Raw genomic sequence first — 23,054 nt, 5'->3', positions numbered from 1 at the left:
TTTCAGTTTTCAGGAAACTGAAATATGATTTGGCATAAATATAAGAACTATGCTCTTAAAATATGACCCACAATAAAACTGAAATACTTCATTTTGTTTATTTTAAGAACAAACTCAGAAGTAAGATGGTATACCTCATTTCCAATTTGAAAATAAAAAAAAAACAACTAAGGAATAGTGAAAATGTGAACAAGATATCCCCACTAAATAGGCACATAATTTTAGATTATGATTCCTTATTCTTTCTTAATTTTTATCATTTTTTTCAAGGCAATGGGGTTAAGTGGCTTGCCAAAGGCCACACAGCTAGATAATTATTAAGTATCTGAGACCGGATTTGAACTCAGGTACACCTGACTCCAGGGCCGGTGCTCTATCCACCGCACCACCTAGCCACCCCATATCATTGAATTTTGATAAATTAGTTTTTTTTTTCTTATGACTAAGAATAAGTAATATAAAATTGGTTATTCCAGGCTCAGAATTTGGAAAATTAATAGAGTAATTTTTCATTTTTTATAGGCCTATGATTTCATTGTTAGATGAAACTATAATGGGGAAACTCCTGCTAACAATGCAGTCTAATACTTTCTCCGCAACATTTAACCTTAGAGAGATATTTAGAGTCCTGAGAGAGAATAAGTAAATTGTCCAAAGGGACATAGTATGTGTCAGAAAATAGCACTGATTGACTCCAAGGCTCATTGCCTCATTTTCTCATTACCATGTCTTTAATATTCAACATTCACACTATCTGTGTTTGTGTGCATAGAAAATCGGCAACATTATTAATGGTTTCAAAAGGATTTTGGAGATAAGTTCAAATTAGCTTTATTATTCATTCGTCCTTATTTATTATCATACCTGCAACAAATTCTCCAGTTTTGAGCCATGCTGAAAAGCTTGTTGCTCCAATAATTTTACTTCTTTGACTTTATCTGCACAAAATTTCTCTTTATTTTGTAATAAAGAAGGCTGTGCTTTTTTAAAGTACTCTTGAATCAGAAAGACACTAGCAACAAGCTTCTGGAAAAAAATCTGTGAAAAGCAAAGTGTTTTGTTTTTTAATATTTAAAGTTTATTATTTCAACCAAATATAACTACAGTTTCCATTTTGATGAAGAGGGCCCTTATAGTTTTCAACCCCATCTCTCATCTAAAAGTAAGCTCTACCCCTCCTAGTTTTTAATAGCACTTTGTCTATGCTTCTTTTTTGCATTTACCTCAATCTCTTACAACATTATCACTTGTATGGAGGAATTTCCTCTCAATTGGATTATAAGGTCTTTGTGAGCAGCATGTACATCATTGGCTGTCATTGTATTCCTAAGACTTAGAAGCACAGTGCCATATGTCATCAAAGTAATAACCAAAATGTAATCTGACTGGAGGGCACTAAATCTCTGAACTTCAATTGCAAATACTGAGCATGGCTGTCTTACAGAGAACTCTCTTCTAAATGTCCATAAAACTGATCTTAAAAAGATATTTGTGATAGTGGAGGTGATAATAGACCTGCTTATTTTCAAGATATGGAGAGGAATGAATTGGTCCAAATTCATGTCAAGACTTACAGAAGAGAATTTCAGTACAAGTTCCTAACACCAATAAAACGTATGCTTCTTTATAAATAGGAAAACTGATACTCTGTTATAGATTCAGATCAAAAAAATAAACTTTCATTTTTAAAAAACCAATTACTAATTCATACTGGATAAAGAGATCTGGTTAGAATTATTTACAGTCTTACCTTGTGGTTTTGTAGCTGAGCTTGTAAAGAAGCTTTACTTTTGGCTTGCCATTGTTGACCCTGATCAAGCTTTTCTTTTCCAGTATTCACTAGTTCTGTCAATCCTTTAAGCAATCCTTCCTGTTGACTTTCACTGATGAAAGGGCTGTTGAGTTCAGCATGTTTGGCTCTTAGAAGTCCCCACATGTCATCAAGGACATCCTAAAAAGATAAATCAAATGTTTTCAACCTTTTTAATTAAATTTTTTGAAGACACAATATGGTGAAACCACTAAGAGTCAATGTAATAGCTTTTAACTACAAATTCTCATTCAGTTCAAAAATATTTATTAAATACCTATTATGTGCATTAAGCACGGGCTGCTTAATTACTAGAGATATAAGGATGAAAAATGATAGTGTCTGCCCTCAAAAAAATTAAAATCTATTGGAGTTAAGGTTTTTGTGGAAAATATCTATGCATTAATAAGTAATATACAAGGTAAAATGCATTAAGTGTAGAGATCCAGACAAAATGTCATCAAAAATTTGAGGAGGAAGAAATTGCTTTTCACTAGAAGGATAGGTAAGGTTTAATGGAGGAGGAAACAAACTAGAGTTGAAGGAAAAGAAGGATTTTAATACTCTATCAAACAATATTTATTAAATATTTTCTGAATACCAGGCACTGGAAGAGACATGGAAGGGAAAATATCTAGGCATGGAAAATCACCATAGAGACTGGAATATAGAATATGATTAGGAGAATAATAGCTGATCCACTCGTATTGACCATTAACAGCAATTAACAAGCTCAGACAGAATCAGGAATAGAGCTTGGCCCAATGATCCAAAAGGGTAGATAGAGGGAACTCTTTTGGGGTCAAGCTAAACAAGGAGCTCATTAATTGTGTGTGTGTGTGTGTGTGTGTGTGTGTGTGTGTGTGTGATGAAACCCTTGGAAAGACAGGTAAAAATGATAATTCTCAAAATTTTTTAAATGCATGAAATAAAAGACATAGTGTTAAAAAGGAAACCAATCATACTGAAATACTGTTATCAAAATATTTTTAACCCACAAGTTCAGACTGCAGGTCTTTGAAAAGACAGGATTCAGAACCCAATGACATGGTTTAAAGTGGGATAAAAATTTATAGAGTTGAACGGGAGTTTAAGTGCTCAATTCTTCTTATTACCTTAGTTTACAAATGAAGAAATTAAAACCCAGTTTAATAATATTTTTTCTCCATCATTTTAAGAGAAAATTTGAGTGAATAAGTCATTTTGACCATTAGAAATACCCAAATTAATTACAAAGGACATATGACAGAAGATGCTATCCACATCCAGAGAAAGAATTGATAAATAGATGTATGTATAGAATGATTTTATACACAGAAATTTCCAACTCTTCTCTTTTTCATAACCACTCCCGTTCAGTCTAGTGTCAATTCCTACCTATGCATATTTCATATCTACATTCTGATCATATGGAATGAGGAAATGCTACTCTTTTTATGATTAGGAAAAAATGAAAACTTTAAAGAGGGCAATGGTGACTTTGGAGAGCAATTCCAGGAAAATGACAGGCAGGGACAGAAGATAAACTCTAGGAGGTTTAAGATTGGAAATGAAGTAGAGACAGCAACAATAGTTCACTATTTTTAGAACTTGAATAATGAAGGAAAGGAGAAAAAAACGAAAGACAGATTGAAGGCTTGATGGGGACAAGGGGAGGTAAGTATGCTATAGAGAAGTGTGGGAGAGGCAGAGTAAATAGGGTGTGAGAGAAGGAGAGAAAGTTTTGAATGGATGAGTAAAGTGTGATAAGGAATTAGAGACAAAAGTAAAAGTTTAACCAGTGTATGCTTTTTTCTTAGAATACTTACCTCCAGTTTGTACACTTCTTGTATTAAAACATAAGGCAAGTAAAGTCTTTCCCCTTCATCTCTCAGTTTTGCTACCTGGACTTCATAATCTTGAAGTTTTATAGCATATAAATCTGCTTTCTAATAGAAAGAAAACAATATTTTTGAGTTTAAATTTAATATTTTATTTTTCCACAGTTATATGTAAAACAATTTTAACATTTTTTTCAAATTTTAACTTCCAAATTCTCTCCCTCTTCTCTCCTCCCATTGAAACCAATTTGACATTGGTTATACATGTGTAGTCATGCAAAGAATATTGAAGCATTTTTTTCTGAGAGTTGAATTTAAATCAATATGGACTCAGTGACTAAAACATAGGTGCAGGGTTAGGATAGCTTAATTAAACTTTTATTTAGTTACCTGGAGTTGTTCAACAATACTTTGACTACTAATTTCATTCAAGGAATGCTGTACTGAAGACTTTTTCTCAATTAGTTGGTCATACAACTCCCTTACTTGACTCTGCAGGAGAAGAAGGCATTAGGAGGAAACAATAAATTAACCTATGGGTAATAGTGATATTATGTGTGTGTGTGCATATATATATGCATATGTATATAAAAATTATAGAATAGTTGAAATGGAACAAAACTGAATTATATCATTTCACCAAACCTCTGCCCCTGTCAAAGACTCTCTCATTTAAATCTATTTTCAAGACTTTCACAGAAGGAAATTGTTCTCTCTCTTGGTAACACCACATCCTATTTAATAACTATAACTTAGAAAAGGTTCATTAGCTCAAATTCAAAGGGGGGGGATATAATGTGATGTAAAACATCCATTGCCAAACTGAAATAATTTCATTTCCTATATTTTCTATTGCTCCTCTTCACCCCCTTTAAGCTCCCAACCATGTTCTTTTTTCCCATGTCTGTTGCCTTTGATTACACTGTTCTTAATATCTAGAATGCCCTCAACTCTGCATTTTGCTTGCTAAACTCCTATCTGTTCCATATAGCCCAAATGTGACTCAAAAGTCACCTATTTCAAAAAGCCTTTCTTTATCTCTTTTTTGGTAATGACCTTTCTCCTTGAATCTCATACAATATTTTTTACCTCACTTGTACTTATCATGGCATAGCTGGATTATAGTTATATTTTTGCTTTATCCTCCTACAAGACTATAAACTATTTGGAATTGGGGCTTGAATCTTCTCCAAAATTTGTATCTCCCTAGGTACCTGGTCCAGTGCCTTTTTTTTTTTTTATTAAATCCTTAATAAAATGTTTGCTGAATGATTGATTGAATAGTACCTGATAATCACTATTATTTTCTATGCCAGATTTCATAGATTGACTTCTGGAAAAAGCTGCAGCCTGAGTTTGCTCAAGTCGTGTTTGGAGGTTATTAAAGCACTCAAAGAATACACTGGAGCTCTTCCCAGGGTGACTTATCAGTTTCAAAAGATCATCCTTTTTGTTAGTTATAGCTGAGTGAAGTTTTCTCAATTCTAGAGACAGCATCTATAAGGTGGAGAAGAAAGAAGGAATGCTGATGGGTGTCTGCATACAAAAACACCAAACTGAGCAAAGCCAATGATGAAAACCACATGTAGGATGGAGAAAAGACTAACCTCATAGTGGGCATGCTGGACAGCAGTATCCTCTCTAGAGAGGCCAGAGATCTGCAGCATCTCTTCAACAATGCTCAAACATTGACTGATACTCAGAAGGAGATCAAATATTTTTCTATCTAGACTTAGGGAGGATTCACTTGTCAGGTTTTCCTGAATCAAGAGGGAAAAAAAGAAAGTAAACATTTTTTGTATGTTTTAAATCTGAGGAAAGTTTAAGGAAGTAAACATTAGATAGTGGTTAAGTGGGATAGTTAGGTGACACACTAGATAGAGAGCTTGACGAGGAGTCAGGAAGACCTGAGTTCAAGTCCACTCTCCATCATTTTCTAGTTTATGATCCTGGGCAAGTCACTTAACCTCATTTGCTTCAGTTTCCTCATCTGTAAAATGAGCTGGAGAAGGAAATGGCAAATTTCTCCAGTATCTTTGCCAAGAAAATCTCAAAGAATCAGACATGACTGAAAACAACTAAACAACAAGATAGTGACTAGAGATCAGTTCTGGACCTGTGGTTTCAATGGTTTAGGAAGGGTAAACGTCCTCTGCCAATAAAGGTTGGCATCTTTTTCTTAAGTTATAGTCTTAGAGAGTTGCTAGGGTACTGAAAGATTAGGTGACTTGTCTACAGTCACAAAGGCTGTGTGTATCGAGCTAGAACTTAAATAAGGTCTTCTGGACTTTCACTAAGTCACTAGCTGAAATAATAATTATAGGCGGCAGCTAGGTGGCACAGTGGATAGAGCACCAGTCCTGGAGTCAGGAGGACCTGAGTTCAAATCCAATCTCAGACACATAATAATTACCTAGCTGGGTGATCTTGGGCAAGTCACTTAACCCCACTGCCTTGTAAAAACTTTTTTAAAAAAGAGAAAGAAACAATAATTATAACAGCAATAATAATAGCTAGTATTTACAAAGCATCAACAACGTGTCAAGAACTTTACTAATATTATCTCCTTTGATCCTGTGAATAAGCTTGCTAATATTATCCACATTTTACAAAGGGGGAAGCTGAAGCACACAGAATTAAGTAATTTGCACAGGGTCACAAAAACTATTAAGTATCTGAGTCCAGATATGAACTCAAATCTTCCTGACTCCAGGCCTGGTGCTCTATACTATGTCACCTACCTTTCTCAAGTTAATTCTAAGAATTAATTATAAGTTGATGTAAGACATGTTGTAAATTAACTGTGTATTTACCCAACAACATGCACATGTTTTTATATAGGTGAGATCAAATGAAAACCTGATGAGCCAAAGAATTCATAAAAGAATAACTTGTATGGGTTTGTATATATATATATATATATATATATATATATATATATATATATATTAATGAGGGAGCAGTCTTATCTACTGATTGTATATTGGTATATAAATTCCTCAAATTATTTTTATCATCAACTGTGGGAGTTTCCAGTCACTTTTCTCCCTTTACACCCCAATCTCCTATTATCCTACCAATGCTTCACTTTTCACGCCATGTGAAAGAAGCAATATTTACTTAATAGTCATAGCATTCTATTTCATGTCTAATTTTGTGAATATATATTGTTTAGTCATTTTTCAATTGTATCTGACTCTTCATGGTCCATTTTTGAGTTTTTCTTGGCTTGAATGGTTTGCCATTTCCTTCTCCAACTCAATTTACAGATCAGGAAATGGTAAACAGAGATAAATGATTTGTCCAAGTCACACAACTAGTTAAGTATCTGAAGTCAGATTTGAATTCAGGTCTTCCTGATACCAGACCCAGTACTTTCTCTACTGTATCACCTAGTCACTCTATACATTATGAATGCCTATCATGCAGATTTTTACCTGTATGTGAAGAACATTTGCTTCTTGGCTTAAGTCCTCAACTTGAGAAGTATAAGTTTTCAATTCTTCAACTGTTGGAGATCTAATATTATGTACAGGCACCATTGGGAGAAAATTCACATTTGCAGCAATCTTCAAAGGAACATGGTACACATATATATGTAAATATATTCATATATAGTTAGAAGCATTATAGCATAATGACTATAATCCTTCCTAATCATTGTTATTATATAATAGCTAATTTTTTAAAAATTAAGAGTAAAATATTAATTTTGAACAACAAAGGATTGTTTTTTAGACAATCTTATTATCTAGATAAGAACAATGTAGATTTGAAGACACTTGCCATACACATTTTAGAACATGCTTAAGTAGTTATGATTAGGCTTTATTCTAGGTCTCTTTAAGATTTTAAGATGGCGATGAGTCTTACTGACAGAAAAGGAGTACTTAGGATGTACAAAGAATTATTCAAGGCACTGGGACTAAAAGATAAGTAACAAAAATGAGATCACTTCTGTCATCAGAATCTACCCTTTTTTTTGCAAGGGGTTTAAAAGGGATTTGGTATTTTTCTGTGATTTTATCAGTCTAAGGAATGTCCTGGGAATGAGGGCTTCCTATAATGTGGGGAGATTAAGTCACAAATCTGGTTCAAGTAGAATATCAGTTTGGTGAGAAAGAATATCAGTTTGAATAGATTCCAACAGAGACTGCCAGAGAAAGTCAAGATAAAAGGAACTTGCAATGCCCATAGGAAACTAGATTAAGAGCACTAGAAGAGCTTCAGAAGTAAGTAAAGCAGTCTGTGGATGTGGCCTTCTAGTTTGGCCAACCAATCAGCTATTCCTTTCTTTATTTAAAAGAGCTACATTTGGTAAAGAATTGACAGGGCACAAGAACCATTTGGACATTTAAAATTTCATCAAGACCTTTGATTTCCATTATATTAATTATAATGGGAGTGAATAACATTGTCAAATACTTAAGTCAAAAATAGATACAGTGGAAGTGAGTTCTAGGACACAAATAAATTCCTTGACAAGATTTTCATTTAAATTGGATGGTTTTAAACAGTTCCCATTCAACTATATACTATTCACTAACTTTTTTTTTCAAGAAATAACTAGCTTTGGAAAAGAAGCACCCAGATCTTGATAAGAGCTGCATTGTGCTTGGGGTTCAGACTGACCTGATCCACAGGTTGAGGTGGAGGCAGCTTCTCCTTTAATAACTCCTGAAGCAAATATTTCCATTTGTCTTCACTTTGCTCCTGAGATGGTAGAAATGACTTGGTGGACCCATATGTAGAGTGAGATGCTCCAGGGCTTTGGAAAAAAAGGCAAAAGGTAGGAAAAACAACTGACATGTAAAGCATTATGTTATATGGTACATTCTTTTAGAAGTCATTTTGCTCAAAGAAATATCTAAAGAAAACCCAAGGTGCTTTTGTTAACACAAACTATTCCAATCTCAATACAAGTTGATGTTCAACAATGATAGTTTATTTTGTGCTTCATCTACTTTAAGATAGATTAAACTTATGCATATTTTTAATTTAAAAAATTCACTGTCTACTTACTATCTGCTAATATTATACTAAAATGCTGCAATAATAACTGATATAGCACTTTCAGATTTGCATAACACTTTCTTCATATAAATTCTGTGAGATAAAGAATACAGGTATTATTCTCATTTTACCAATATATCTACACGGTGCATTACTGGTCTATTCATATTTTTAAAATATCATGTATTCCACAAATCAAACCATACTTATTTTAATCAGTGTATTTTTGATGGTAGGATCAATAATCACTACCACAACATCTTCAGATTCTTATAATACAATAAAATATGAAATTGTTGTATCTTAAGAGTACAAAGAAAAAAAATCAATCTTTGTCCTCAGGAGCATCCAATTTACCTCATTTCCTATTTAAATAATGAAGTCTATCTAAAACCTGCTCAGCTTTTTTTCAAATATTTCTAATAGCATGGAATTCACTACTCCTAGGATAGTTGATTCTATTTTTGAATAGTCCTAATTATTAGCAGTTACATTTTTTTCACCTTCTATTGAGCAGAAATCTCTCAACATGGCCTGTTGAGGAAAGAAGGCTAGACTCTGAGTCAGAGGGTTTGAAATTTTCTCTCACACATACATATACACATATATGTGTGTACATATATAAATATTTTATTTTTTCAATTACATGTAAAAGTAATTTTTAATATTCAATTTTAAAAGATTTTGAATTCAGATTCTCTCCCTCCTACTCCTCCCCATTAAGAAGGCAAGCAATTGGGGCAGCTAGGTGGCGTAGTGGATAAAGCACCGGCCCTGGAGCCAGGCGTACCTGGGTTCAAATTCGGTCTCAGACACTTAATAATTAACTAGCTGTGTGGCCTTGGGCAACCCACTTAACCCCATTTGCCTTGCAAAAAACCTAAAAAAACAAAAAAAAGAAGGCAAGCAATTGACATAGGTTATATACTTACAGTCATGCTAAACATATTTTCATATTAGTCAATTTTTTTTTGCAAGGCAATGGGGATAAGTAACTTGCCCAAGTTCACACAGCTAAGTAATTATTAAGTGTCTAAGGTGGGATTTAAACTCAGGTCCTCCTGATTCCAAGGCTAGCATTCTAACCATTGCACTACCTAAATGCCCCAAGAATGGGGGGGGAGGGGGAATGCAGGGAGGGGAAAGGGCAGGGAAGGGGGGGAAGACAAGGAGGGATAGAATTTGGAATTCAAAACAGATGAAGAAATGAAAGGACAGAGAAGTTAAACAATTTGCTTACTGTCACTCAAATATCAAGTATCTGAGGTGGGATTTGAACTCAGATCTTCCTGATTAGAAATCTAGTCTTATCTACTTTACCAGAAAGTCTTTTGAACTCTGAAGTAAAGAAAGCCTGAATTCAAGTCTTGCTCCTCATGCATACTAATAGTTCCTGAGCAATCCCTTATTGCTCAAGGCAACTCTTTTCAAGGCAGTGATTGATGCAGATATTGCTGATGTGCATCAGTGCAGAAAAGTCTTCACACCAAGAATTCCTCCACAATCATGAATCCAGAACAACAATAATTTGAAGCCAAAAGAATTACTAATTTCATGACTCTTGTTTGCGTGTCACCAGATTCTTTTCTAGGAAGATTATATCAATTTAATATTAACCAACAAGTACAAATGTACTTATGTGCCTAAAGTTCCATCAAACTTTTTTTTTTGCAAGGCAATGGTATCAAGTGGCTTGCTCAAGCCCACACAGCTAGGTAATTATTAAGTGTCTGAGGCTGGATATGAACTCAGGTACTCCTGTCTCCAGGGCCAGTGCTCTATCCACTGAGCCACCTAGCCGCCCCCCCATCAAACTTTTTTTAAAAAAGTTTACATACTTTACAAGTGATTCCTGGGTTTTACTATCATCCTGTTGGTCCTGCTGATGCAACATTTTCTCAGCATGAATTTCAATGAATTTGATGAGATCCTTCTGCTCACCTGGTTTTAACTCCAAGGCCTATGAATGAACAAAGATGAAAACGTTTACATCAGTCATAAATGTCACATATCTACAAGGTTCCCTTTCCCTTTATGTATTCTATTGATTCTGTTGGGATAGAAAAGTCCTGAACCAATTCTGAGTTTTCAGTTTCATAATTCATTTATCATACTACTCATAAGACACTTAGAAGTCAGCTCATAAGTAGTTCTAATTTTTGAATATTCCCCCTCTATATGTTCCTCCAAGATCTATCTGAAATAAATATTTGCATTATTCTGCCAATCATATTTTGAAGTTGCAAGTATATGTGAATATTATTAATTCATTTTAACCAATTGTAACTCATTTTAACCAAAGCAATATTGATAAGGAAAAGGCAATAAAATAACCACATTATAAAAGTTCCCATTGGAGATACTGGCTCAGTTTCCATTCAGTTGCACAGTAACCAAAGAAACAATATCATTAAGAATAGATTCTATCCAAGATGTAGCTGAAATTATTGGTCATGAGAAAGAGTATTAATAAAAATAGCCTCTATATATAGTTATTTAAGGTTCCTGAGGAACTTACAAATATTATCTTATTTGATTCTCACAATAATCCTTGGAGGTTGTGCCCATTTTACAGATGAGGAAACTGAGGCAGGCAGCTATTAGGTTACTCTATTAGGGTCAAACAGTATGTCTGAAGTTGAAATTGAACTCAGGTCTTCCTGACTCTAGGACCAGAGTTCATTCTAACTAGCTTCATAACCCTGAGCAAACATGCATCCTCCCAAGTCACAGAAGCAAACACACCAATACCAGCTTCACATTTTAAGGGTGAAACTCCATTCCACATGGATAAGATTATTTTTGTGCTTTTATTTTGTGTAAGGGTTAAAATTACCTGTTGTTGGAAACTTTTTTGTCTGCTGAAGAGTGGATTTTCAAATGTAATAGATTCAAATACAGGAGATCTGTCTGACTGGAAGATTTTTTGATCTTCTGAGGATTTCTTTAGAGTGTTACTTCGCTTTAAAAAAATATGACAAATTATTCACTTATACAGTTCAATTTAACTAATAATGGAACCATTTAATGAAGAAAAAATTTAAAACAAACTTTGAGGTAAACTACTGCATTTTTATTACCCTAATTTTATTTATTTCATAGCATTAAAAAAAAACCCACCTCATTCAGTACAATGGTTATTTTTTTCTTTCTTCCTGATTCATCTGAATGAATTTACTGGGAACAGCTGGTTCCTTGTCTTTTTTCTTTTAATTCCCCCCCAGAAGACAAAGAAGCAAAAGGAAAAATTCACTAATAGAACTATAAACTCAAATTTAGCCTGAAGACATATCATAAAATAATAAAGTTAAAAAACAAAGAAACTTAGCAGATAGACCATAGAATTCTATGAGTTTATGTTCTCCTTAAATAGACTTGGAGTTCTTTTGAAGGCAGGTGTTAAGAGTCTAGGTTAGATAGAAGATAAGGCACAGCTGTATATTTCTAATTAGAGGGACACAAAATAGTTCTCTGCAATCAGAGATGTTTTAGGCTTATTTAGGAAACATTGGCTAGTACCTTTATGGTATTAAATCTTGGTGGTAGAGAGGAGCCCTATTAGACTGTTTACGTGTAAGGTATTGTGAGGCATTCAAATAAAAATTGCTCATATTTACATCATGTTTTAAAGATCTGCAAAGTGCTTTATGTATACTATTTTGTGTGAACCATAACCCCATGAGGTGAGTGCTGTTATTTTCTAGGTTAAGTGATTTGTTCAGGGCCAAACTGTGGAAAGAATAAGTTAAAAGGAATGAGTTTGTTTAAGAGCCTGTGTAGGGGCAGCTAGGTGGGGCAGTGGATAGAGCACCGCCCTTGGAGTCAGGAGTACCTGGGTTCAAATCCAACCTCAGACACTTAATAATTACCTAGCCATGTGGCCTTGGGCAAGTCACTTAACCCCATTGCCTTGAAAACTCTTAAAAAAAAAAGAGCCTGTGTAAGCTGGGAGGATATGGAGTGAGTTCATGTAGGAGGGACCAGCTCAAGGTCAAATTGCATAATTTGCTTCTTCTATGCAGCAGAACAATTACTTGGAGTCATCTAGGTGGCATAGTAGATAGTGTTCTGGGCCCCATAGGATCCTGGGCAATTCACTTAACCCTATTTGCCTCAGTTACCCATTTATAAAATGAGCTGGAGAAGGAAATGACAAATTACTCAAGTATTTTTGCCAAGAAAACCCAAAACAGGCTTATAAAGAATTGAACATGACTAATTGATTAAAGAATAAAAATAGAGAGCTCTTTTGTCTCTTTGTATTTCCAGGGCTTAGCACATTGCTAGGGCTTAGCACAAGCACATAGTTGGTACTTAATCAATGTTTATTAATTGATTGAAATATATGTTTAACATGTCCTAGCTCTATGATCCTGTATAAGCCCTTTAATCAATCAGTGACCCTTCTGAGATTATTAATTGCAGAGGGGATGACCTGCATTGGGTAAAGGGAATTTTTTTATTGAAGAACTTCCCCTCCTCATACATTGAAATCATAGTTTTTGTCTCTAATCTCATGCTCCATATGTGGCCTTGTAATAAGTCCTAGAAAGACATTCTGAGAATTGAGTTTTGTTGAAATGAATCTAAAAGGCAGAAGCATTGTTTTGGATTGTATATGTCTAGTCTTATTTTTTAATGTTAATAGCCCAAAGGTATGCATGTGTATTTAAAAGTAAAGCAAGCTATTTATCACAAATATACTTGGAAGCAAATTATAAAAATACTGGAGGAAACAGGAAAGGCATTTATTGAAACTTCAATAAATTCAATATTACTTTATTGCCAATACCATTATAAAGAAGTCTTTGCTTTAGACAGACTTTGCTATGAAAGCTGAAGAAAAATTGCATTGTAAAATTAAACCAATAGGTCAATTTTATGATTTGTACTACTTACCACTTGGAGTACTAAGGATCTCCTTCATTAATGTTATTTTCGCATGGAGTTGACTCAAAAGCAGAAGTCAAAGAATTGGGGGTTTTTTTCCTGATGACCTTATTGGTTATAAATATTAATAGATTTATTTCTACTTTACCTGCTCTTCACTGTATTTGTCCTGAAGCATCACCTGGACTTTTTCCAAATTACATTTCACAGCTTTTAGTTTCAAGGAAAGCATTTCTGCCTCTTGTTGGGTGCTTCCACTATTTCCTAAACTTTGATCTTTGCAATTCTCCAATAAGAAAGACACTTTGTGCTCAATCTCTGTTAACATGGCCTAGGAAGGAAAAAAATGTTGATTATTCATCCTTAGGTTCTTCATGAAGTTCAATTTCCACTCTTCTTAGATTCATTGATTTTATTTGATCACATTTTAAAATGGATATATACATAAAAGGATTTGAGCAATCCTTTCATCTGTTCCTCTGCTTCTGAACAAGACCACTAAAAATCAGCCCCCAAATGCAACTTTTTTTCTCCTTGAACTGCAAATACCATTGATAACCTATTCTAGTAGCTCTCAAAATCAGTTTTATACAGACAAGAACCAGGAGGGACTACTTTCTTGTAGTACTAATTTTACAGATGAGGAAACCAAGGCTATGAGAGGTTAAAGTGATTTATCTAGTCTAGGTTAGGTAGTAGTACAATAGGGTAACTAGGTCACTCAGTGGATGGAGTATGAGACCAAAAGTCAGGAAGATCTGAATTCAAATGTAGCCTTCATAACTATGTGATCCTGAATAGGTCTCTAAATCTCTCTTTAACCCTATGTCTACCTATCTGAATAAATGTATGTATACATACACACATAGTATATACACACACAAATGCATATTTATGGGCAGCTAGGTGGTACAGTCGATAGACTGTTGAACTTGGATTCAGGAAGACCTAAGTTCAAATTCAACTTCAACTGTGTAGTCCTAGGGAAGTCATTTAACCCTCTTTGCTTCTGTCTCATCTGTAAAATGGACTAGAGAAGGAAATGGCAAACCTCTCTAGTATCTTTGCCAAGAAATCCCCAAATAGGGCCACAAAGAGTTGGATATGACTGAAACAACTAAACAACAACAAATAGACACACATACATATAATTTCCACTGTGAAGTGAGGATAATAACACTAACCATCTCAAGGGGTTGCTGTGAGGATTAAATGAGATAATAATTGCCATGCATTTTGCACAGTGCCTGATAAGTGTACTCACTTATATGTAAATGTCAACTATCATTATTATTATTAACTATCATTATTATTAAAAGTTAGTACTCCTCTGGTGCTTGTTCCAAATCTGCTCATCCTAACAGCTAATCTAAATCCTTCCTGCTGTAATTAATTCATTTACACACAAGGCTAAGGATCAGCTGTTTCCCATACAACATCCTCTAAAGTTGTTAGGAAGCTTCTTTTTTGTTATTATCAGGCTTTTCATTTTCAAACAAAACAAGTACTCAAAATAACAGAAAGATCCTGGGGCGGGGGAACAAACCAAGATTCAAAACCTGATGTACTTTTCTGATGACATAAGGAACTGAACACATAGGCCTAAAAATAACCTAGCTTGGTTAGTCTCCTAGTGAGCTATCATCATTGTATTGCTATTTATTAGATCAGGTTTGCAACCTCCTGGGACCTAGGAAACCAAGCAGCCATGCCAACTAGCTATGCTCCAGAGTATATACCAGCAACAGTGACTTGAGAGCAGAGTATAGATCTGAGGCTACTAAACAAATTCCAATAGTTCCCATTTGTGCCCATAAATGCAACACATAGATTTCAGAAATTCAGTTATAGGGCCTAATGTGTTAAAGTGTAGATCAACATAGTGAAACAGGTGCTTAATAATTGTTTATTGTATTTAACTTAATAGTTTTTTAATAGTCTTTTTGAGTGCTTCATGTAAAACTAGTTGCAATAAATAATATAATTTTTTGCAGGAATATTGATGGTCAAATATATTATTGCCACAATGGCACCAAAGACTTTAACTCCCAAATGAATGAATGAAAAAGTATTTATTTTGTTATTTATTATACATAAAAGTACTTATTGACTGAAGCATTGAGAATCAAATAAAAAAAGCAAGTCAGCCCCTTTCTCAGGGAAGAAGCAATAAGTATGGGAGGTTTAAACTGCAAGTCAAATGGAAAGTCTTTTTTTTTTTGTAAGGCTATAGGGTTAAGTAATTTGCCTAAGGTCACACAGTTAAGCAAGTATTACATGTCTGAGGTTGGATTTGAACACAGCTTGCACCACCTAACTGCCCCTGGTCCCACAGTCCTGTGAGTGAGTATAGTGGCAAAGCAGATGGTACTGATAAAAAAAATCATATCAGTTTCCAATCTTGAATCACATGACGGTGCCAAGAACTTGCCAGACTCAAGGTCTTAATTTTGGTAAACTAGTTTTTGGAGTCCAATGTTCAAATCTTAGTCTTATTACTTGCTGCTTGTGTGACCTTGTACAAGTCATTTAATCTCTTTGTGCCTTTTTTTTAATTGCAAAATAAGGGGGTTTAGACTGGAAGGCCTCAGAGGTCCCTTTCAACTTTAAATCCTATGATCCTATGAATTCAAGTTTAAAATGGTGGTCACAGTTTAAAAGGGATTCTATATAGAGCAGAGTCTCACTGTGACCTACCTTGTTTACTTAATAATTACTTGATGACTTCACTTGTTTAATTTTGAGTGACATTTGTAAAAATAATTATAAAGAAGAGCAAATCCAAAGAAGGGCTACAAAGATGTTAGAGCTCTGAGGTCCATATTATTCAGGAATTGCTTGAAGAAAACAAGAATTTTTTGCCTTGAGCTGAGACCCTGGGAACAAGGGGCATCTAATTGTTGTCTTCAAGTATTATAAGGGATGTAGTAACTTGGAAGACTAGCTTAGAATCAGTGGGCAATGAGCAATAGATGGTCTTTACAGTGAAGCAGTACCTTGGAGAGAATGCTGAATGTTGAATCAGGAAGATTCCTTCAAATTTTGCCTCATCTGGATAACCCTGGGCAATTCACTTATCCTATTACAGTCCCATTTTCCTTATCATAAAATGAGAATATAATAGCACCAACTTCACTAAGTTATAGTGAGGATCAAATGAGATGGCATGAGTAAAGTGTTCTGTGAAAACTTTAAAGCACTGTATTAATGTATCAATGATAGCTATTATCATCATCATCATCATCATTTTCATCATCCCAACAATCTTTCTATCTCTGAGATAAACATTCCAAGTTCCTTAAACTTACCCTTATATAACATGATTTTGAAGCTCCTCACCATCCTGACCATATTTGTTTGAATACACATTTCAACTCTTTTAAAATATCTTTTTAAAATATGGAATGGAACAAAATACTCAAGATATGTTTGTTGGTCAACTTTAGTAGCATAAAATGGACCTATCATTGTCTTCTTTGGAATACTAAATATCTCAATGTAGCCTAAGAGCAAGTTAATTAACTCCTATGAAATCTATTCTAGATCTTTCTTAGTAAAGAACACCTCCCTATCATTTATTATGTACCTGATTTATTTTTTAATCTGTATGTGAGAATTTAGTCTATTTAATCTTTTTAGATATGATCCATCAGTCAAGTCCTTTGACAACTTTCTAGATTCTCATTGTAAGGTAAGAATTTGCTATCCATCCCACTTTAAGTCATCTGCAAAATTTAAATAGTTCTCCATTATATATATATATATATATATATATATATATATATATATATATATGTAGTTTTTGCAAGGCAATGGGGTCAAGTGACCGGCCCAAAGTCACACAGCTAGGTAATTATTAAGTGTCTGAGGTTGGATTTGAACTCAGGTACTTCTGACTCCAGGGCCGGTGCTCTATTCACTGAGCCACCTAGCTGCCCCTCTGCTTGCTCTTTTTGTCTTTAGGTCCAGCTGGACTGTCCACTAAAATGGTTCCACAGATTACTCCAGATTACTTTTCAGGGAATCAATTTTATGTATATTCTCTGGGTCCTGTGTCATACTGAAGAATCAAAAGAAGGATGCCTTGACTTTCTGTCTACATACTGGTATTGAGTTGTTTTAGTTATGTCCAAATCTTGGTGACCTGTAATTGAGGATATCTTTGCAAAGAGTAAAAAGTAAAGAAAGAGAAAGAGTAGTTTACTGACTCCTTCTCCAGCTCATTTTATAGATGAGAAAACTGAGGCAAACAGGATTAAGTGACTTGTGCAGGGTCACAAAGCTAGTAGTCTGAAACTGGATTTGAACTCAGGTCTTTCTGATTCCAGGCCTAGTGCTCTATACGGTACCACATAGTGCCTGTCTATATCTAACTTTGACCTAAAATCTTATGAAGGATCTAGTTCTAAATGTTCAGTAAGATAGTTTCTACTAATTTTAGACTAAAAGAAAATACCCTTTCATTAACAAAGCATATTTACTTTGTCATGAGGGTCAGTCTATTTTGCTTGTGATCTGTTTGTAATTGTTTATGACAATTATAGAAGTATAAAAGGAAAAAATTTCTATAAAACAATAAAATAATCATTTTTTATTGTACAAGGAAGGTGGATCTGATGACTCATACTCCTTTCACAGTAGTAAAACCTCCTCAGTTCTAGATTCTGATGCTGCAGTTGATCAATTTGCTCAGTTTCCTCATCTGCAAAATAAGGAAGCTGGAATAGTTCATCTCTAAGGTCTTTTCTATCTCTAAATTTTATAATCTTTATTATCTCTTGATTCACACTGACCATTTTGCTCAGCAGTGTTTTAATCCACAAATTCATTATCCACCAAGTTACTTTCCATCTCTCATAATAGCTATCTTCATATCATACTCAGATCAACTAGAAAAGAGAAAAAGTGAGGGGGGGGAGAAGCATTTTATTTCTATTAGAATGTAAACTATTAATAGGATAGTGACAATATTCTCTGTTCCTTTTACCTTGTACTGAAAAGGACCTCTCTCATATTGAATATGTGCTCAAAAGTCAGACTTATAAATAATGAATATTATTCTATAGCAAGTAGATTAAACTTTAAAATTTGAAAGTTAAAACAATGTCCAAAACTGAGCTCATTATCTTTTCCCCCAAATCCTTTCCTCTTCCTAATAATTTGTAATTACTAATAATAATTACTAATTCTTAGTCACCCAGGTTCACAATCTAAATGTCATTCTTTACTCCCTCATTCTTAATCACTCCCCACCCCACCTCACATCCAAACTGCTACCAAATCCCACTGCAATATCTTTTATATACAACCCCTGTTCTCGCCTTCTTGCCATTCTTCTCCAAAAGACATTTAATCTCCTGATTATGAGTTTTCACTGGCAGTTTCCACTGTCCCAAATTCTCTCTCCTCCTCTCTGTCTCTGGCTCCTTTTAAGACAGTTTAAAATCCTACTTCTGCAAGTCTTTCCCAATCCCCTTTAATGCTAGTGCTTTCACTCTTGGATCTCTAGGTTATTCTGTCTTTAACTTGTTTATATAGTTGTTTGCATGTTGAATCCTCCAATAGACTGTGAATTTCTTGGGGGCAGAGGCTGTTTTTGCCTTTTTTTTTTTGCATTCCTGAACCTCTTTGCATACCTCATAGTTCATAGCCTGATGCCTGACCTCATAAACATGTAATGAATAGGTCATTGATTTCTTTATATATATGTATGTGTGTATATTCTCACATTTGATCCTCAGAACAACCTGTAAAGTAGGTGTTGCTATTATTCTAATTTTTCTAATTAGTTAATAGTCAATCAGCTAGAATTTATTAAGTACCTACTACATATGCCAGTCACTGTGTTAAATACTGGGACAAGGATTAGGAAACAGAGCCTGAGAGGAATTAAAATGACTCCTTTCAGGTTCCAGAGCTAGAAAATGTCTAAGGCAGGTGTTAACTCAGATCTTGCTCCAAGACCAGTAATTTTAAATGTCAGCACAAAGGAATCAAAGGAGTTGAAAGCCTATTATTTTAAAAGTTGGCCTGAGAGTTAAGATAATGTTCATCAACCCTTTAATTTTCTATTGCATAAAATGAATATTAAAACCCTTTTATTTATAAGCACTGCTGATATTTCTCTTATAATACATTATATATACATATATAATATATGTATAAACACACACACGTGAATGTACTCTCCTATTTCTCACACATACACACATACAATTTTCTTAGGTCCTCCAAAAATGATATTCAGAATACTCTTAATATAAGATATAAGTTGAGGTACATTAAAATTTGACTATGGATTTTGTAGATAGGCATTAATAATAAGGGACAGCTAAGTGGTGCAGTGGATAGAGTGCTGGGTCTGGAGTCAGGAAGATTTATCATCCTGAGTTCAAATCCAACCTCAAACACTTACTATGTGACCCTGGGTAAATCATATAACCAGTCTTCTTCGGTTTCCTCATCTGTAAAGTGAGTTACAGAAGGAAATGGAAAATTGCTCCAGTATCATCACCAAGAAAATCTTAAATAGGGTCACAGTCAGACATGATTGAAACAATTCAAGAGCAAAAAATAACAATAATCTCTTACAGGTATATAGAAATTTTTAAGGCACTTGTGCATGTAGGCATAACTCACAAAGGGTTCTCCTGACCAATGCTATTAAATAACAGTTTCTATAGAGATTTTTTTAAAGTTTTTTTTTTGCAAGGCAAATGGGGTTAAGTGACTTGCCCAAGGCCACACAGCTAGGTAACTATTAAGTGTCAGGCTGGATTTGAACTCAGATACTCCTGACTCCAGGGCCGGTGCTCTATACACTGCACCACCTGGCCGCCCCATAGAGAGTTTTAAAGTTAGAAAGGCTTTATATATTACTATCTCAGGTGATCCTCAAATTGAGATAGGTGCTGTTACTATCACCATTTGATTGAGACTATTATGATCATCATTTTACAATTGAAGAAAATGAGGCTCAGGGAGGTTAACCAAGTTGTTCAGGGTCATAAGCTGGTAAGAATATGATAAAACTTGTATTTTCTTGTCTTCATTATATTATACCATATAATGAATTCACTAGACAGTGAGGCAATTAAGTGGATAGACCATTGGCATTGAATTCAAGAAGACTGGGGGCAAATCCAGCCTTAACCACTTACTGGCTGACTGATCCTGAACAAGTCAACTAATCTGTTTGCCTCAGTTTCACTATCTGTAAAATAGGAATCATAATGGCACTTACCTCCCAAAGCTGTGAAAATCAAATGAGATATTTGTAGAGTGCTTTATAAATATTATTCTTATCATTATCATTATATTTTAACCAAATAAATCTCACCACAAATATGTGAAGCATTATTCATTCATCAGTTCAATTACTTATAACAATTTCCAAGAAATGAATTGTTAGACCATTAGAACATTCTACCAAATATCTGGCAGCAATTCATGATATGAAGTAGGGGTATACTGAAATATTATTATGTAATCCTCCTTACAACCCTAGAAAATAGTATAATTATTATTCCTCTGATTTTTTTTTAAAGATGATTAAACTAAGGCTAAATGTGGTTAAGGTCATATGACTATATAAAGTGGCAGAGATGGGATCAGAGCACAGATTGTCTTCTTGGTCTTAGAGTCTAGGTTTTTTAATTATTCTGCACTACTTCTGCTGTACTAAAAGGGCACAGTGTTTATGAGATATCTTTTTTTTTCAAGTATCTCATATACACTGTTCGATCCATTTTAGGCTTGGAGTCAGGAATTCCTGAGTTCAAATCTAACCTCAAACACTTACAAATTGTGTGACCCTGGACAAATCATTTCATTTTTTGCCTCAGTTTCCTCATCTGTAAACTGAACTGGAGAAGGAAATAACAAACCACTCCAGTATCTTTGCCAAGAAGATCCAAAATGGGGTTATAAAGAGGACTGAACAGCAACAAAAGTAATTTTTTTAATTCTCCAAAATCTGCCAATTATTATCAATCATATTTTAAAGATAATTAAATAAAGGTAAATCAAATAAGATAAAAGTCACATTACATCTGTTTAAATTGCATACTTTGAAGGAACTTCAGCTGACTTCAGATGTGGATTTGACAGTTTGAGAAAATAGAGTTGAAATTACTTAAGAATTTGGGGCTTTTTATCCCTAGTTAAAAACTAGTCTACTACATATCCTTGCATCGGATTTTATACAGTTTTTATTTCTCAAAACTGCTGGTTCTCCTAAAATAACTCAAACAAAAAGTGCTAATTGCACAATAGATTATAGAACAAATCATAGAATGCCCTATATGAATAACCACCAACATAGTATGTACACATTCTTTATTTCCCTTTTCCAATTCTGGATGAAGTTGCATTTTAGATGACTAAATAATTAGATAATTCATAAGAATCAGGAAATATTCAGAAGAAGCAAGCCATTCTCAAAAGTATTTGAAGTCTGTACAAGGTGAGGAGAGGGTAGAAGAACCGAAAATGTACCCTGTCGCTTTAAGAGGAAAAACTCGTGGAACCCAGCAAGGTGATTGGTGTACAGGTGAACTTTGGCCACTCATCCTTACCTGACAACCTGCTAGCTCCTGTTCCACCATCTGCTGCATTTCTGCGTTTAGAGTTTCAGCTCTGAAGGAGAGGTTAGCTTTTTCAAGCCACTGCTCCAACTCAGCCACCTGCTGCTGGCAGACATGGAGGATCTCCACAGACTCTGGCCTGGATCTCGCCACAGTTTCCTCCAAAGATCCTTGTTCTCCAGGGCTCTGAGCAGGGGCTCCACTGGAAGCCGTGTCACCCTGAAGCAAAACCAAACACTATGTAAGCAAGGGAGAGCTAGGAATCTCAGATGTGGAAAATCTGACCTGCAAGGTTCACAAATCCAGCCCTGTTTCTCAAACAAAAAGCAACAAAGCAATACTTCAAATGCAGAAAAACAACAAAAAAATCTTCTCACATACACACACACACACAGACACACAGACATACACACCAAAAAAATATCCAAAACCCCAAACACGTGATCTAGCAACAGGTTTCCAAGCAGCCAATTTGCATCTGCACAGGTACAGTATTCCTGTGCATCAAGGAAGTAAATTGGATCACAGTTCATTAAACATCAAATCCCAAGAGAAAGACTGTGTGCGTGCGTGCATGTGTGTATGTGTGTGTGTGTGTGTGTGTGTGTGTGTGTGTTTTGTATAGTTTTATTGTTTCAAGGTACTGGGCTATGTTTAAAATTTTATGAAGCAATTAAGCAATGTTTACATTATGTACTTTTTCATATAGAATAAATATTCTTTATTGTAACTGAAATCTAGCTAATGAAATATACATTCTATATTTTCTCATATGGGCTTCAACTGTCAAATGGTATAGATAATCTAAAAATCTACATATGAAGCATTTTAAATATAACCTTTTGTTCCAATAGGGAGAATCTGAAATTCCATAAGTTCTCTTCTTTTCTTGGTCAAATTGATAGTCATACTTAAAAGAGGAAGTGTAATATGTTT

At 34.6% G+C, this 23,054-nt stretch overlaps 1 protein-coding gene across 4 annotated transcripts in view; it reads right to left on the bottom strand.

Annotated features, from left to right (window-relative positions):
- The window catches only part of SYNE2 (spectrin repeat containing nuclear envelope protein 2), a 414,448-nt gene that overhangs the window by 110,891 nt on the left and 280,503 nt on the right, over positions 1-23,054 (bottom strand). For all 4 annotated transcript variants that reach the window (XM_074235980.1, XM_074235979.1, XM_074235982.1 and 1 more), the window contains exons 70-81: positions 22,110-22,337; positions 13,682-13,864; positions 11,480-11,605; positions 10,482-10,603; positions 8,263-8,398; positions 7,068-7,199; positions 5,238-5,390; positions 4,918-5,127; positions 4,021-4,122; positions 3,619-3,738; positions 1,751-1,951; positions 865-1,038 (exon numbers count right to left, since the gene is read on the bottom strand). In XM_074235980.1, coding sequence (XP_074092081.1) covers positions 865-1,038; positions 1,751-1,951; positions 3,619-3,738; positions 4,021-4,122; positions 4,918-5,127; positions 5,238-5,390; positions 7,068-7,199; positions 8,263-8,398; positions 10,482-10,603; positions 11,480-11,605; positions 13,682-13,864; positions 22,110-22,337 — 1,887 coding nt within the window. The remainder of the gene's footprint in view (positions 1-864; positions 1,039-1,750; positions 1,952-3,618; positions 3,739-4,020; positions 4,123-4,917; positions 5,128-5,237; positions 5,391-7,067; positions 7,200-8,262; positions 8,399-10,481; positions 10,604-11,479; positions 11,606-13,681; positions 13,865-22,109; positions 22,338-23,054) is intronic.

The sequence above is a fragment of the Macrotis lagotis genome, chromosome 4, assembly GCF_037893015.1.
Source record: "Macrotis lagotis isolate mMagLag1 chromosome 4, bilby.v1.9.chrom.fasta, whole genome shotgun sequence".
NCBI classification, from domain to species: Eukaryota; Metazoa; Chordata; class Mammalia; order Peramelemorphia; family Peramelidae; genus Macrotis; species Macrotis lagotis.
This window is presented reverse-complemented; position numbering and strand designations above follow the sequence as displayed.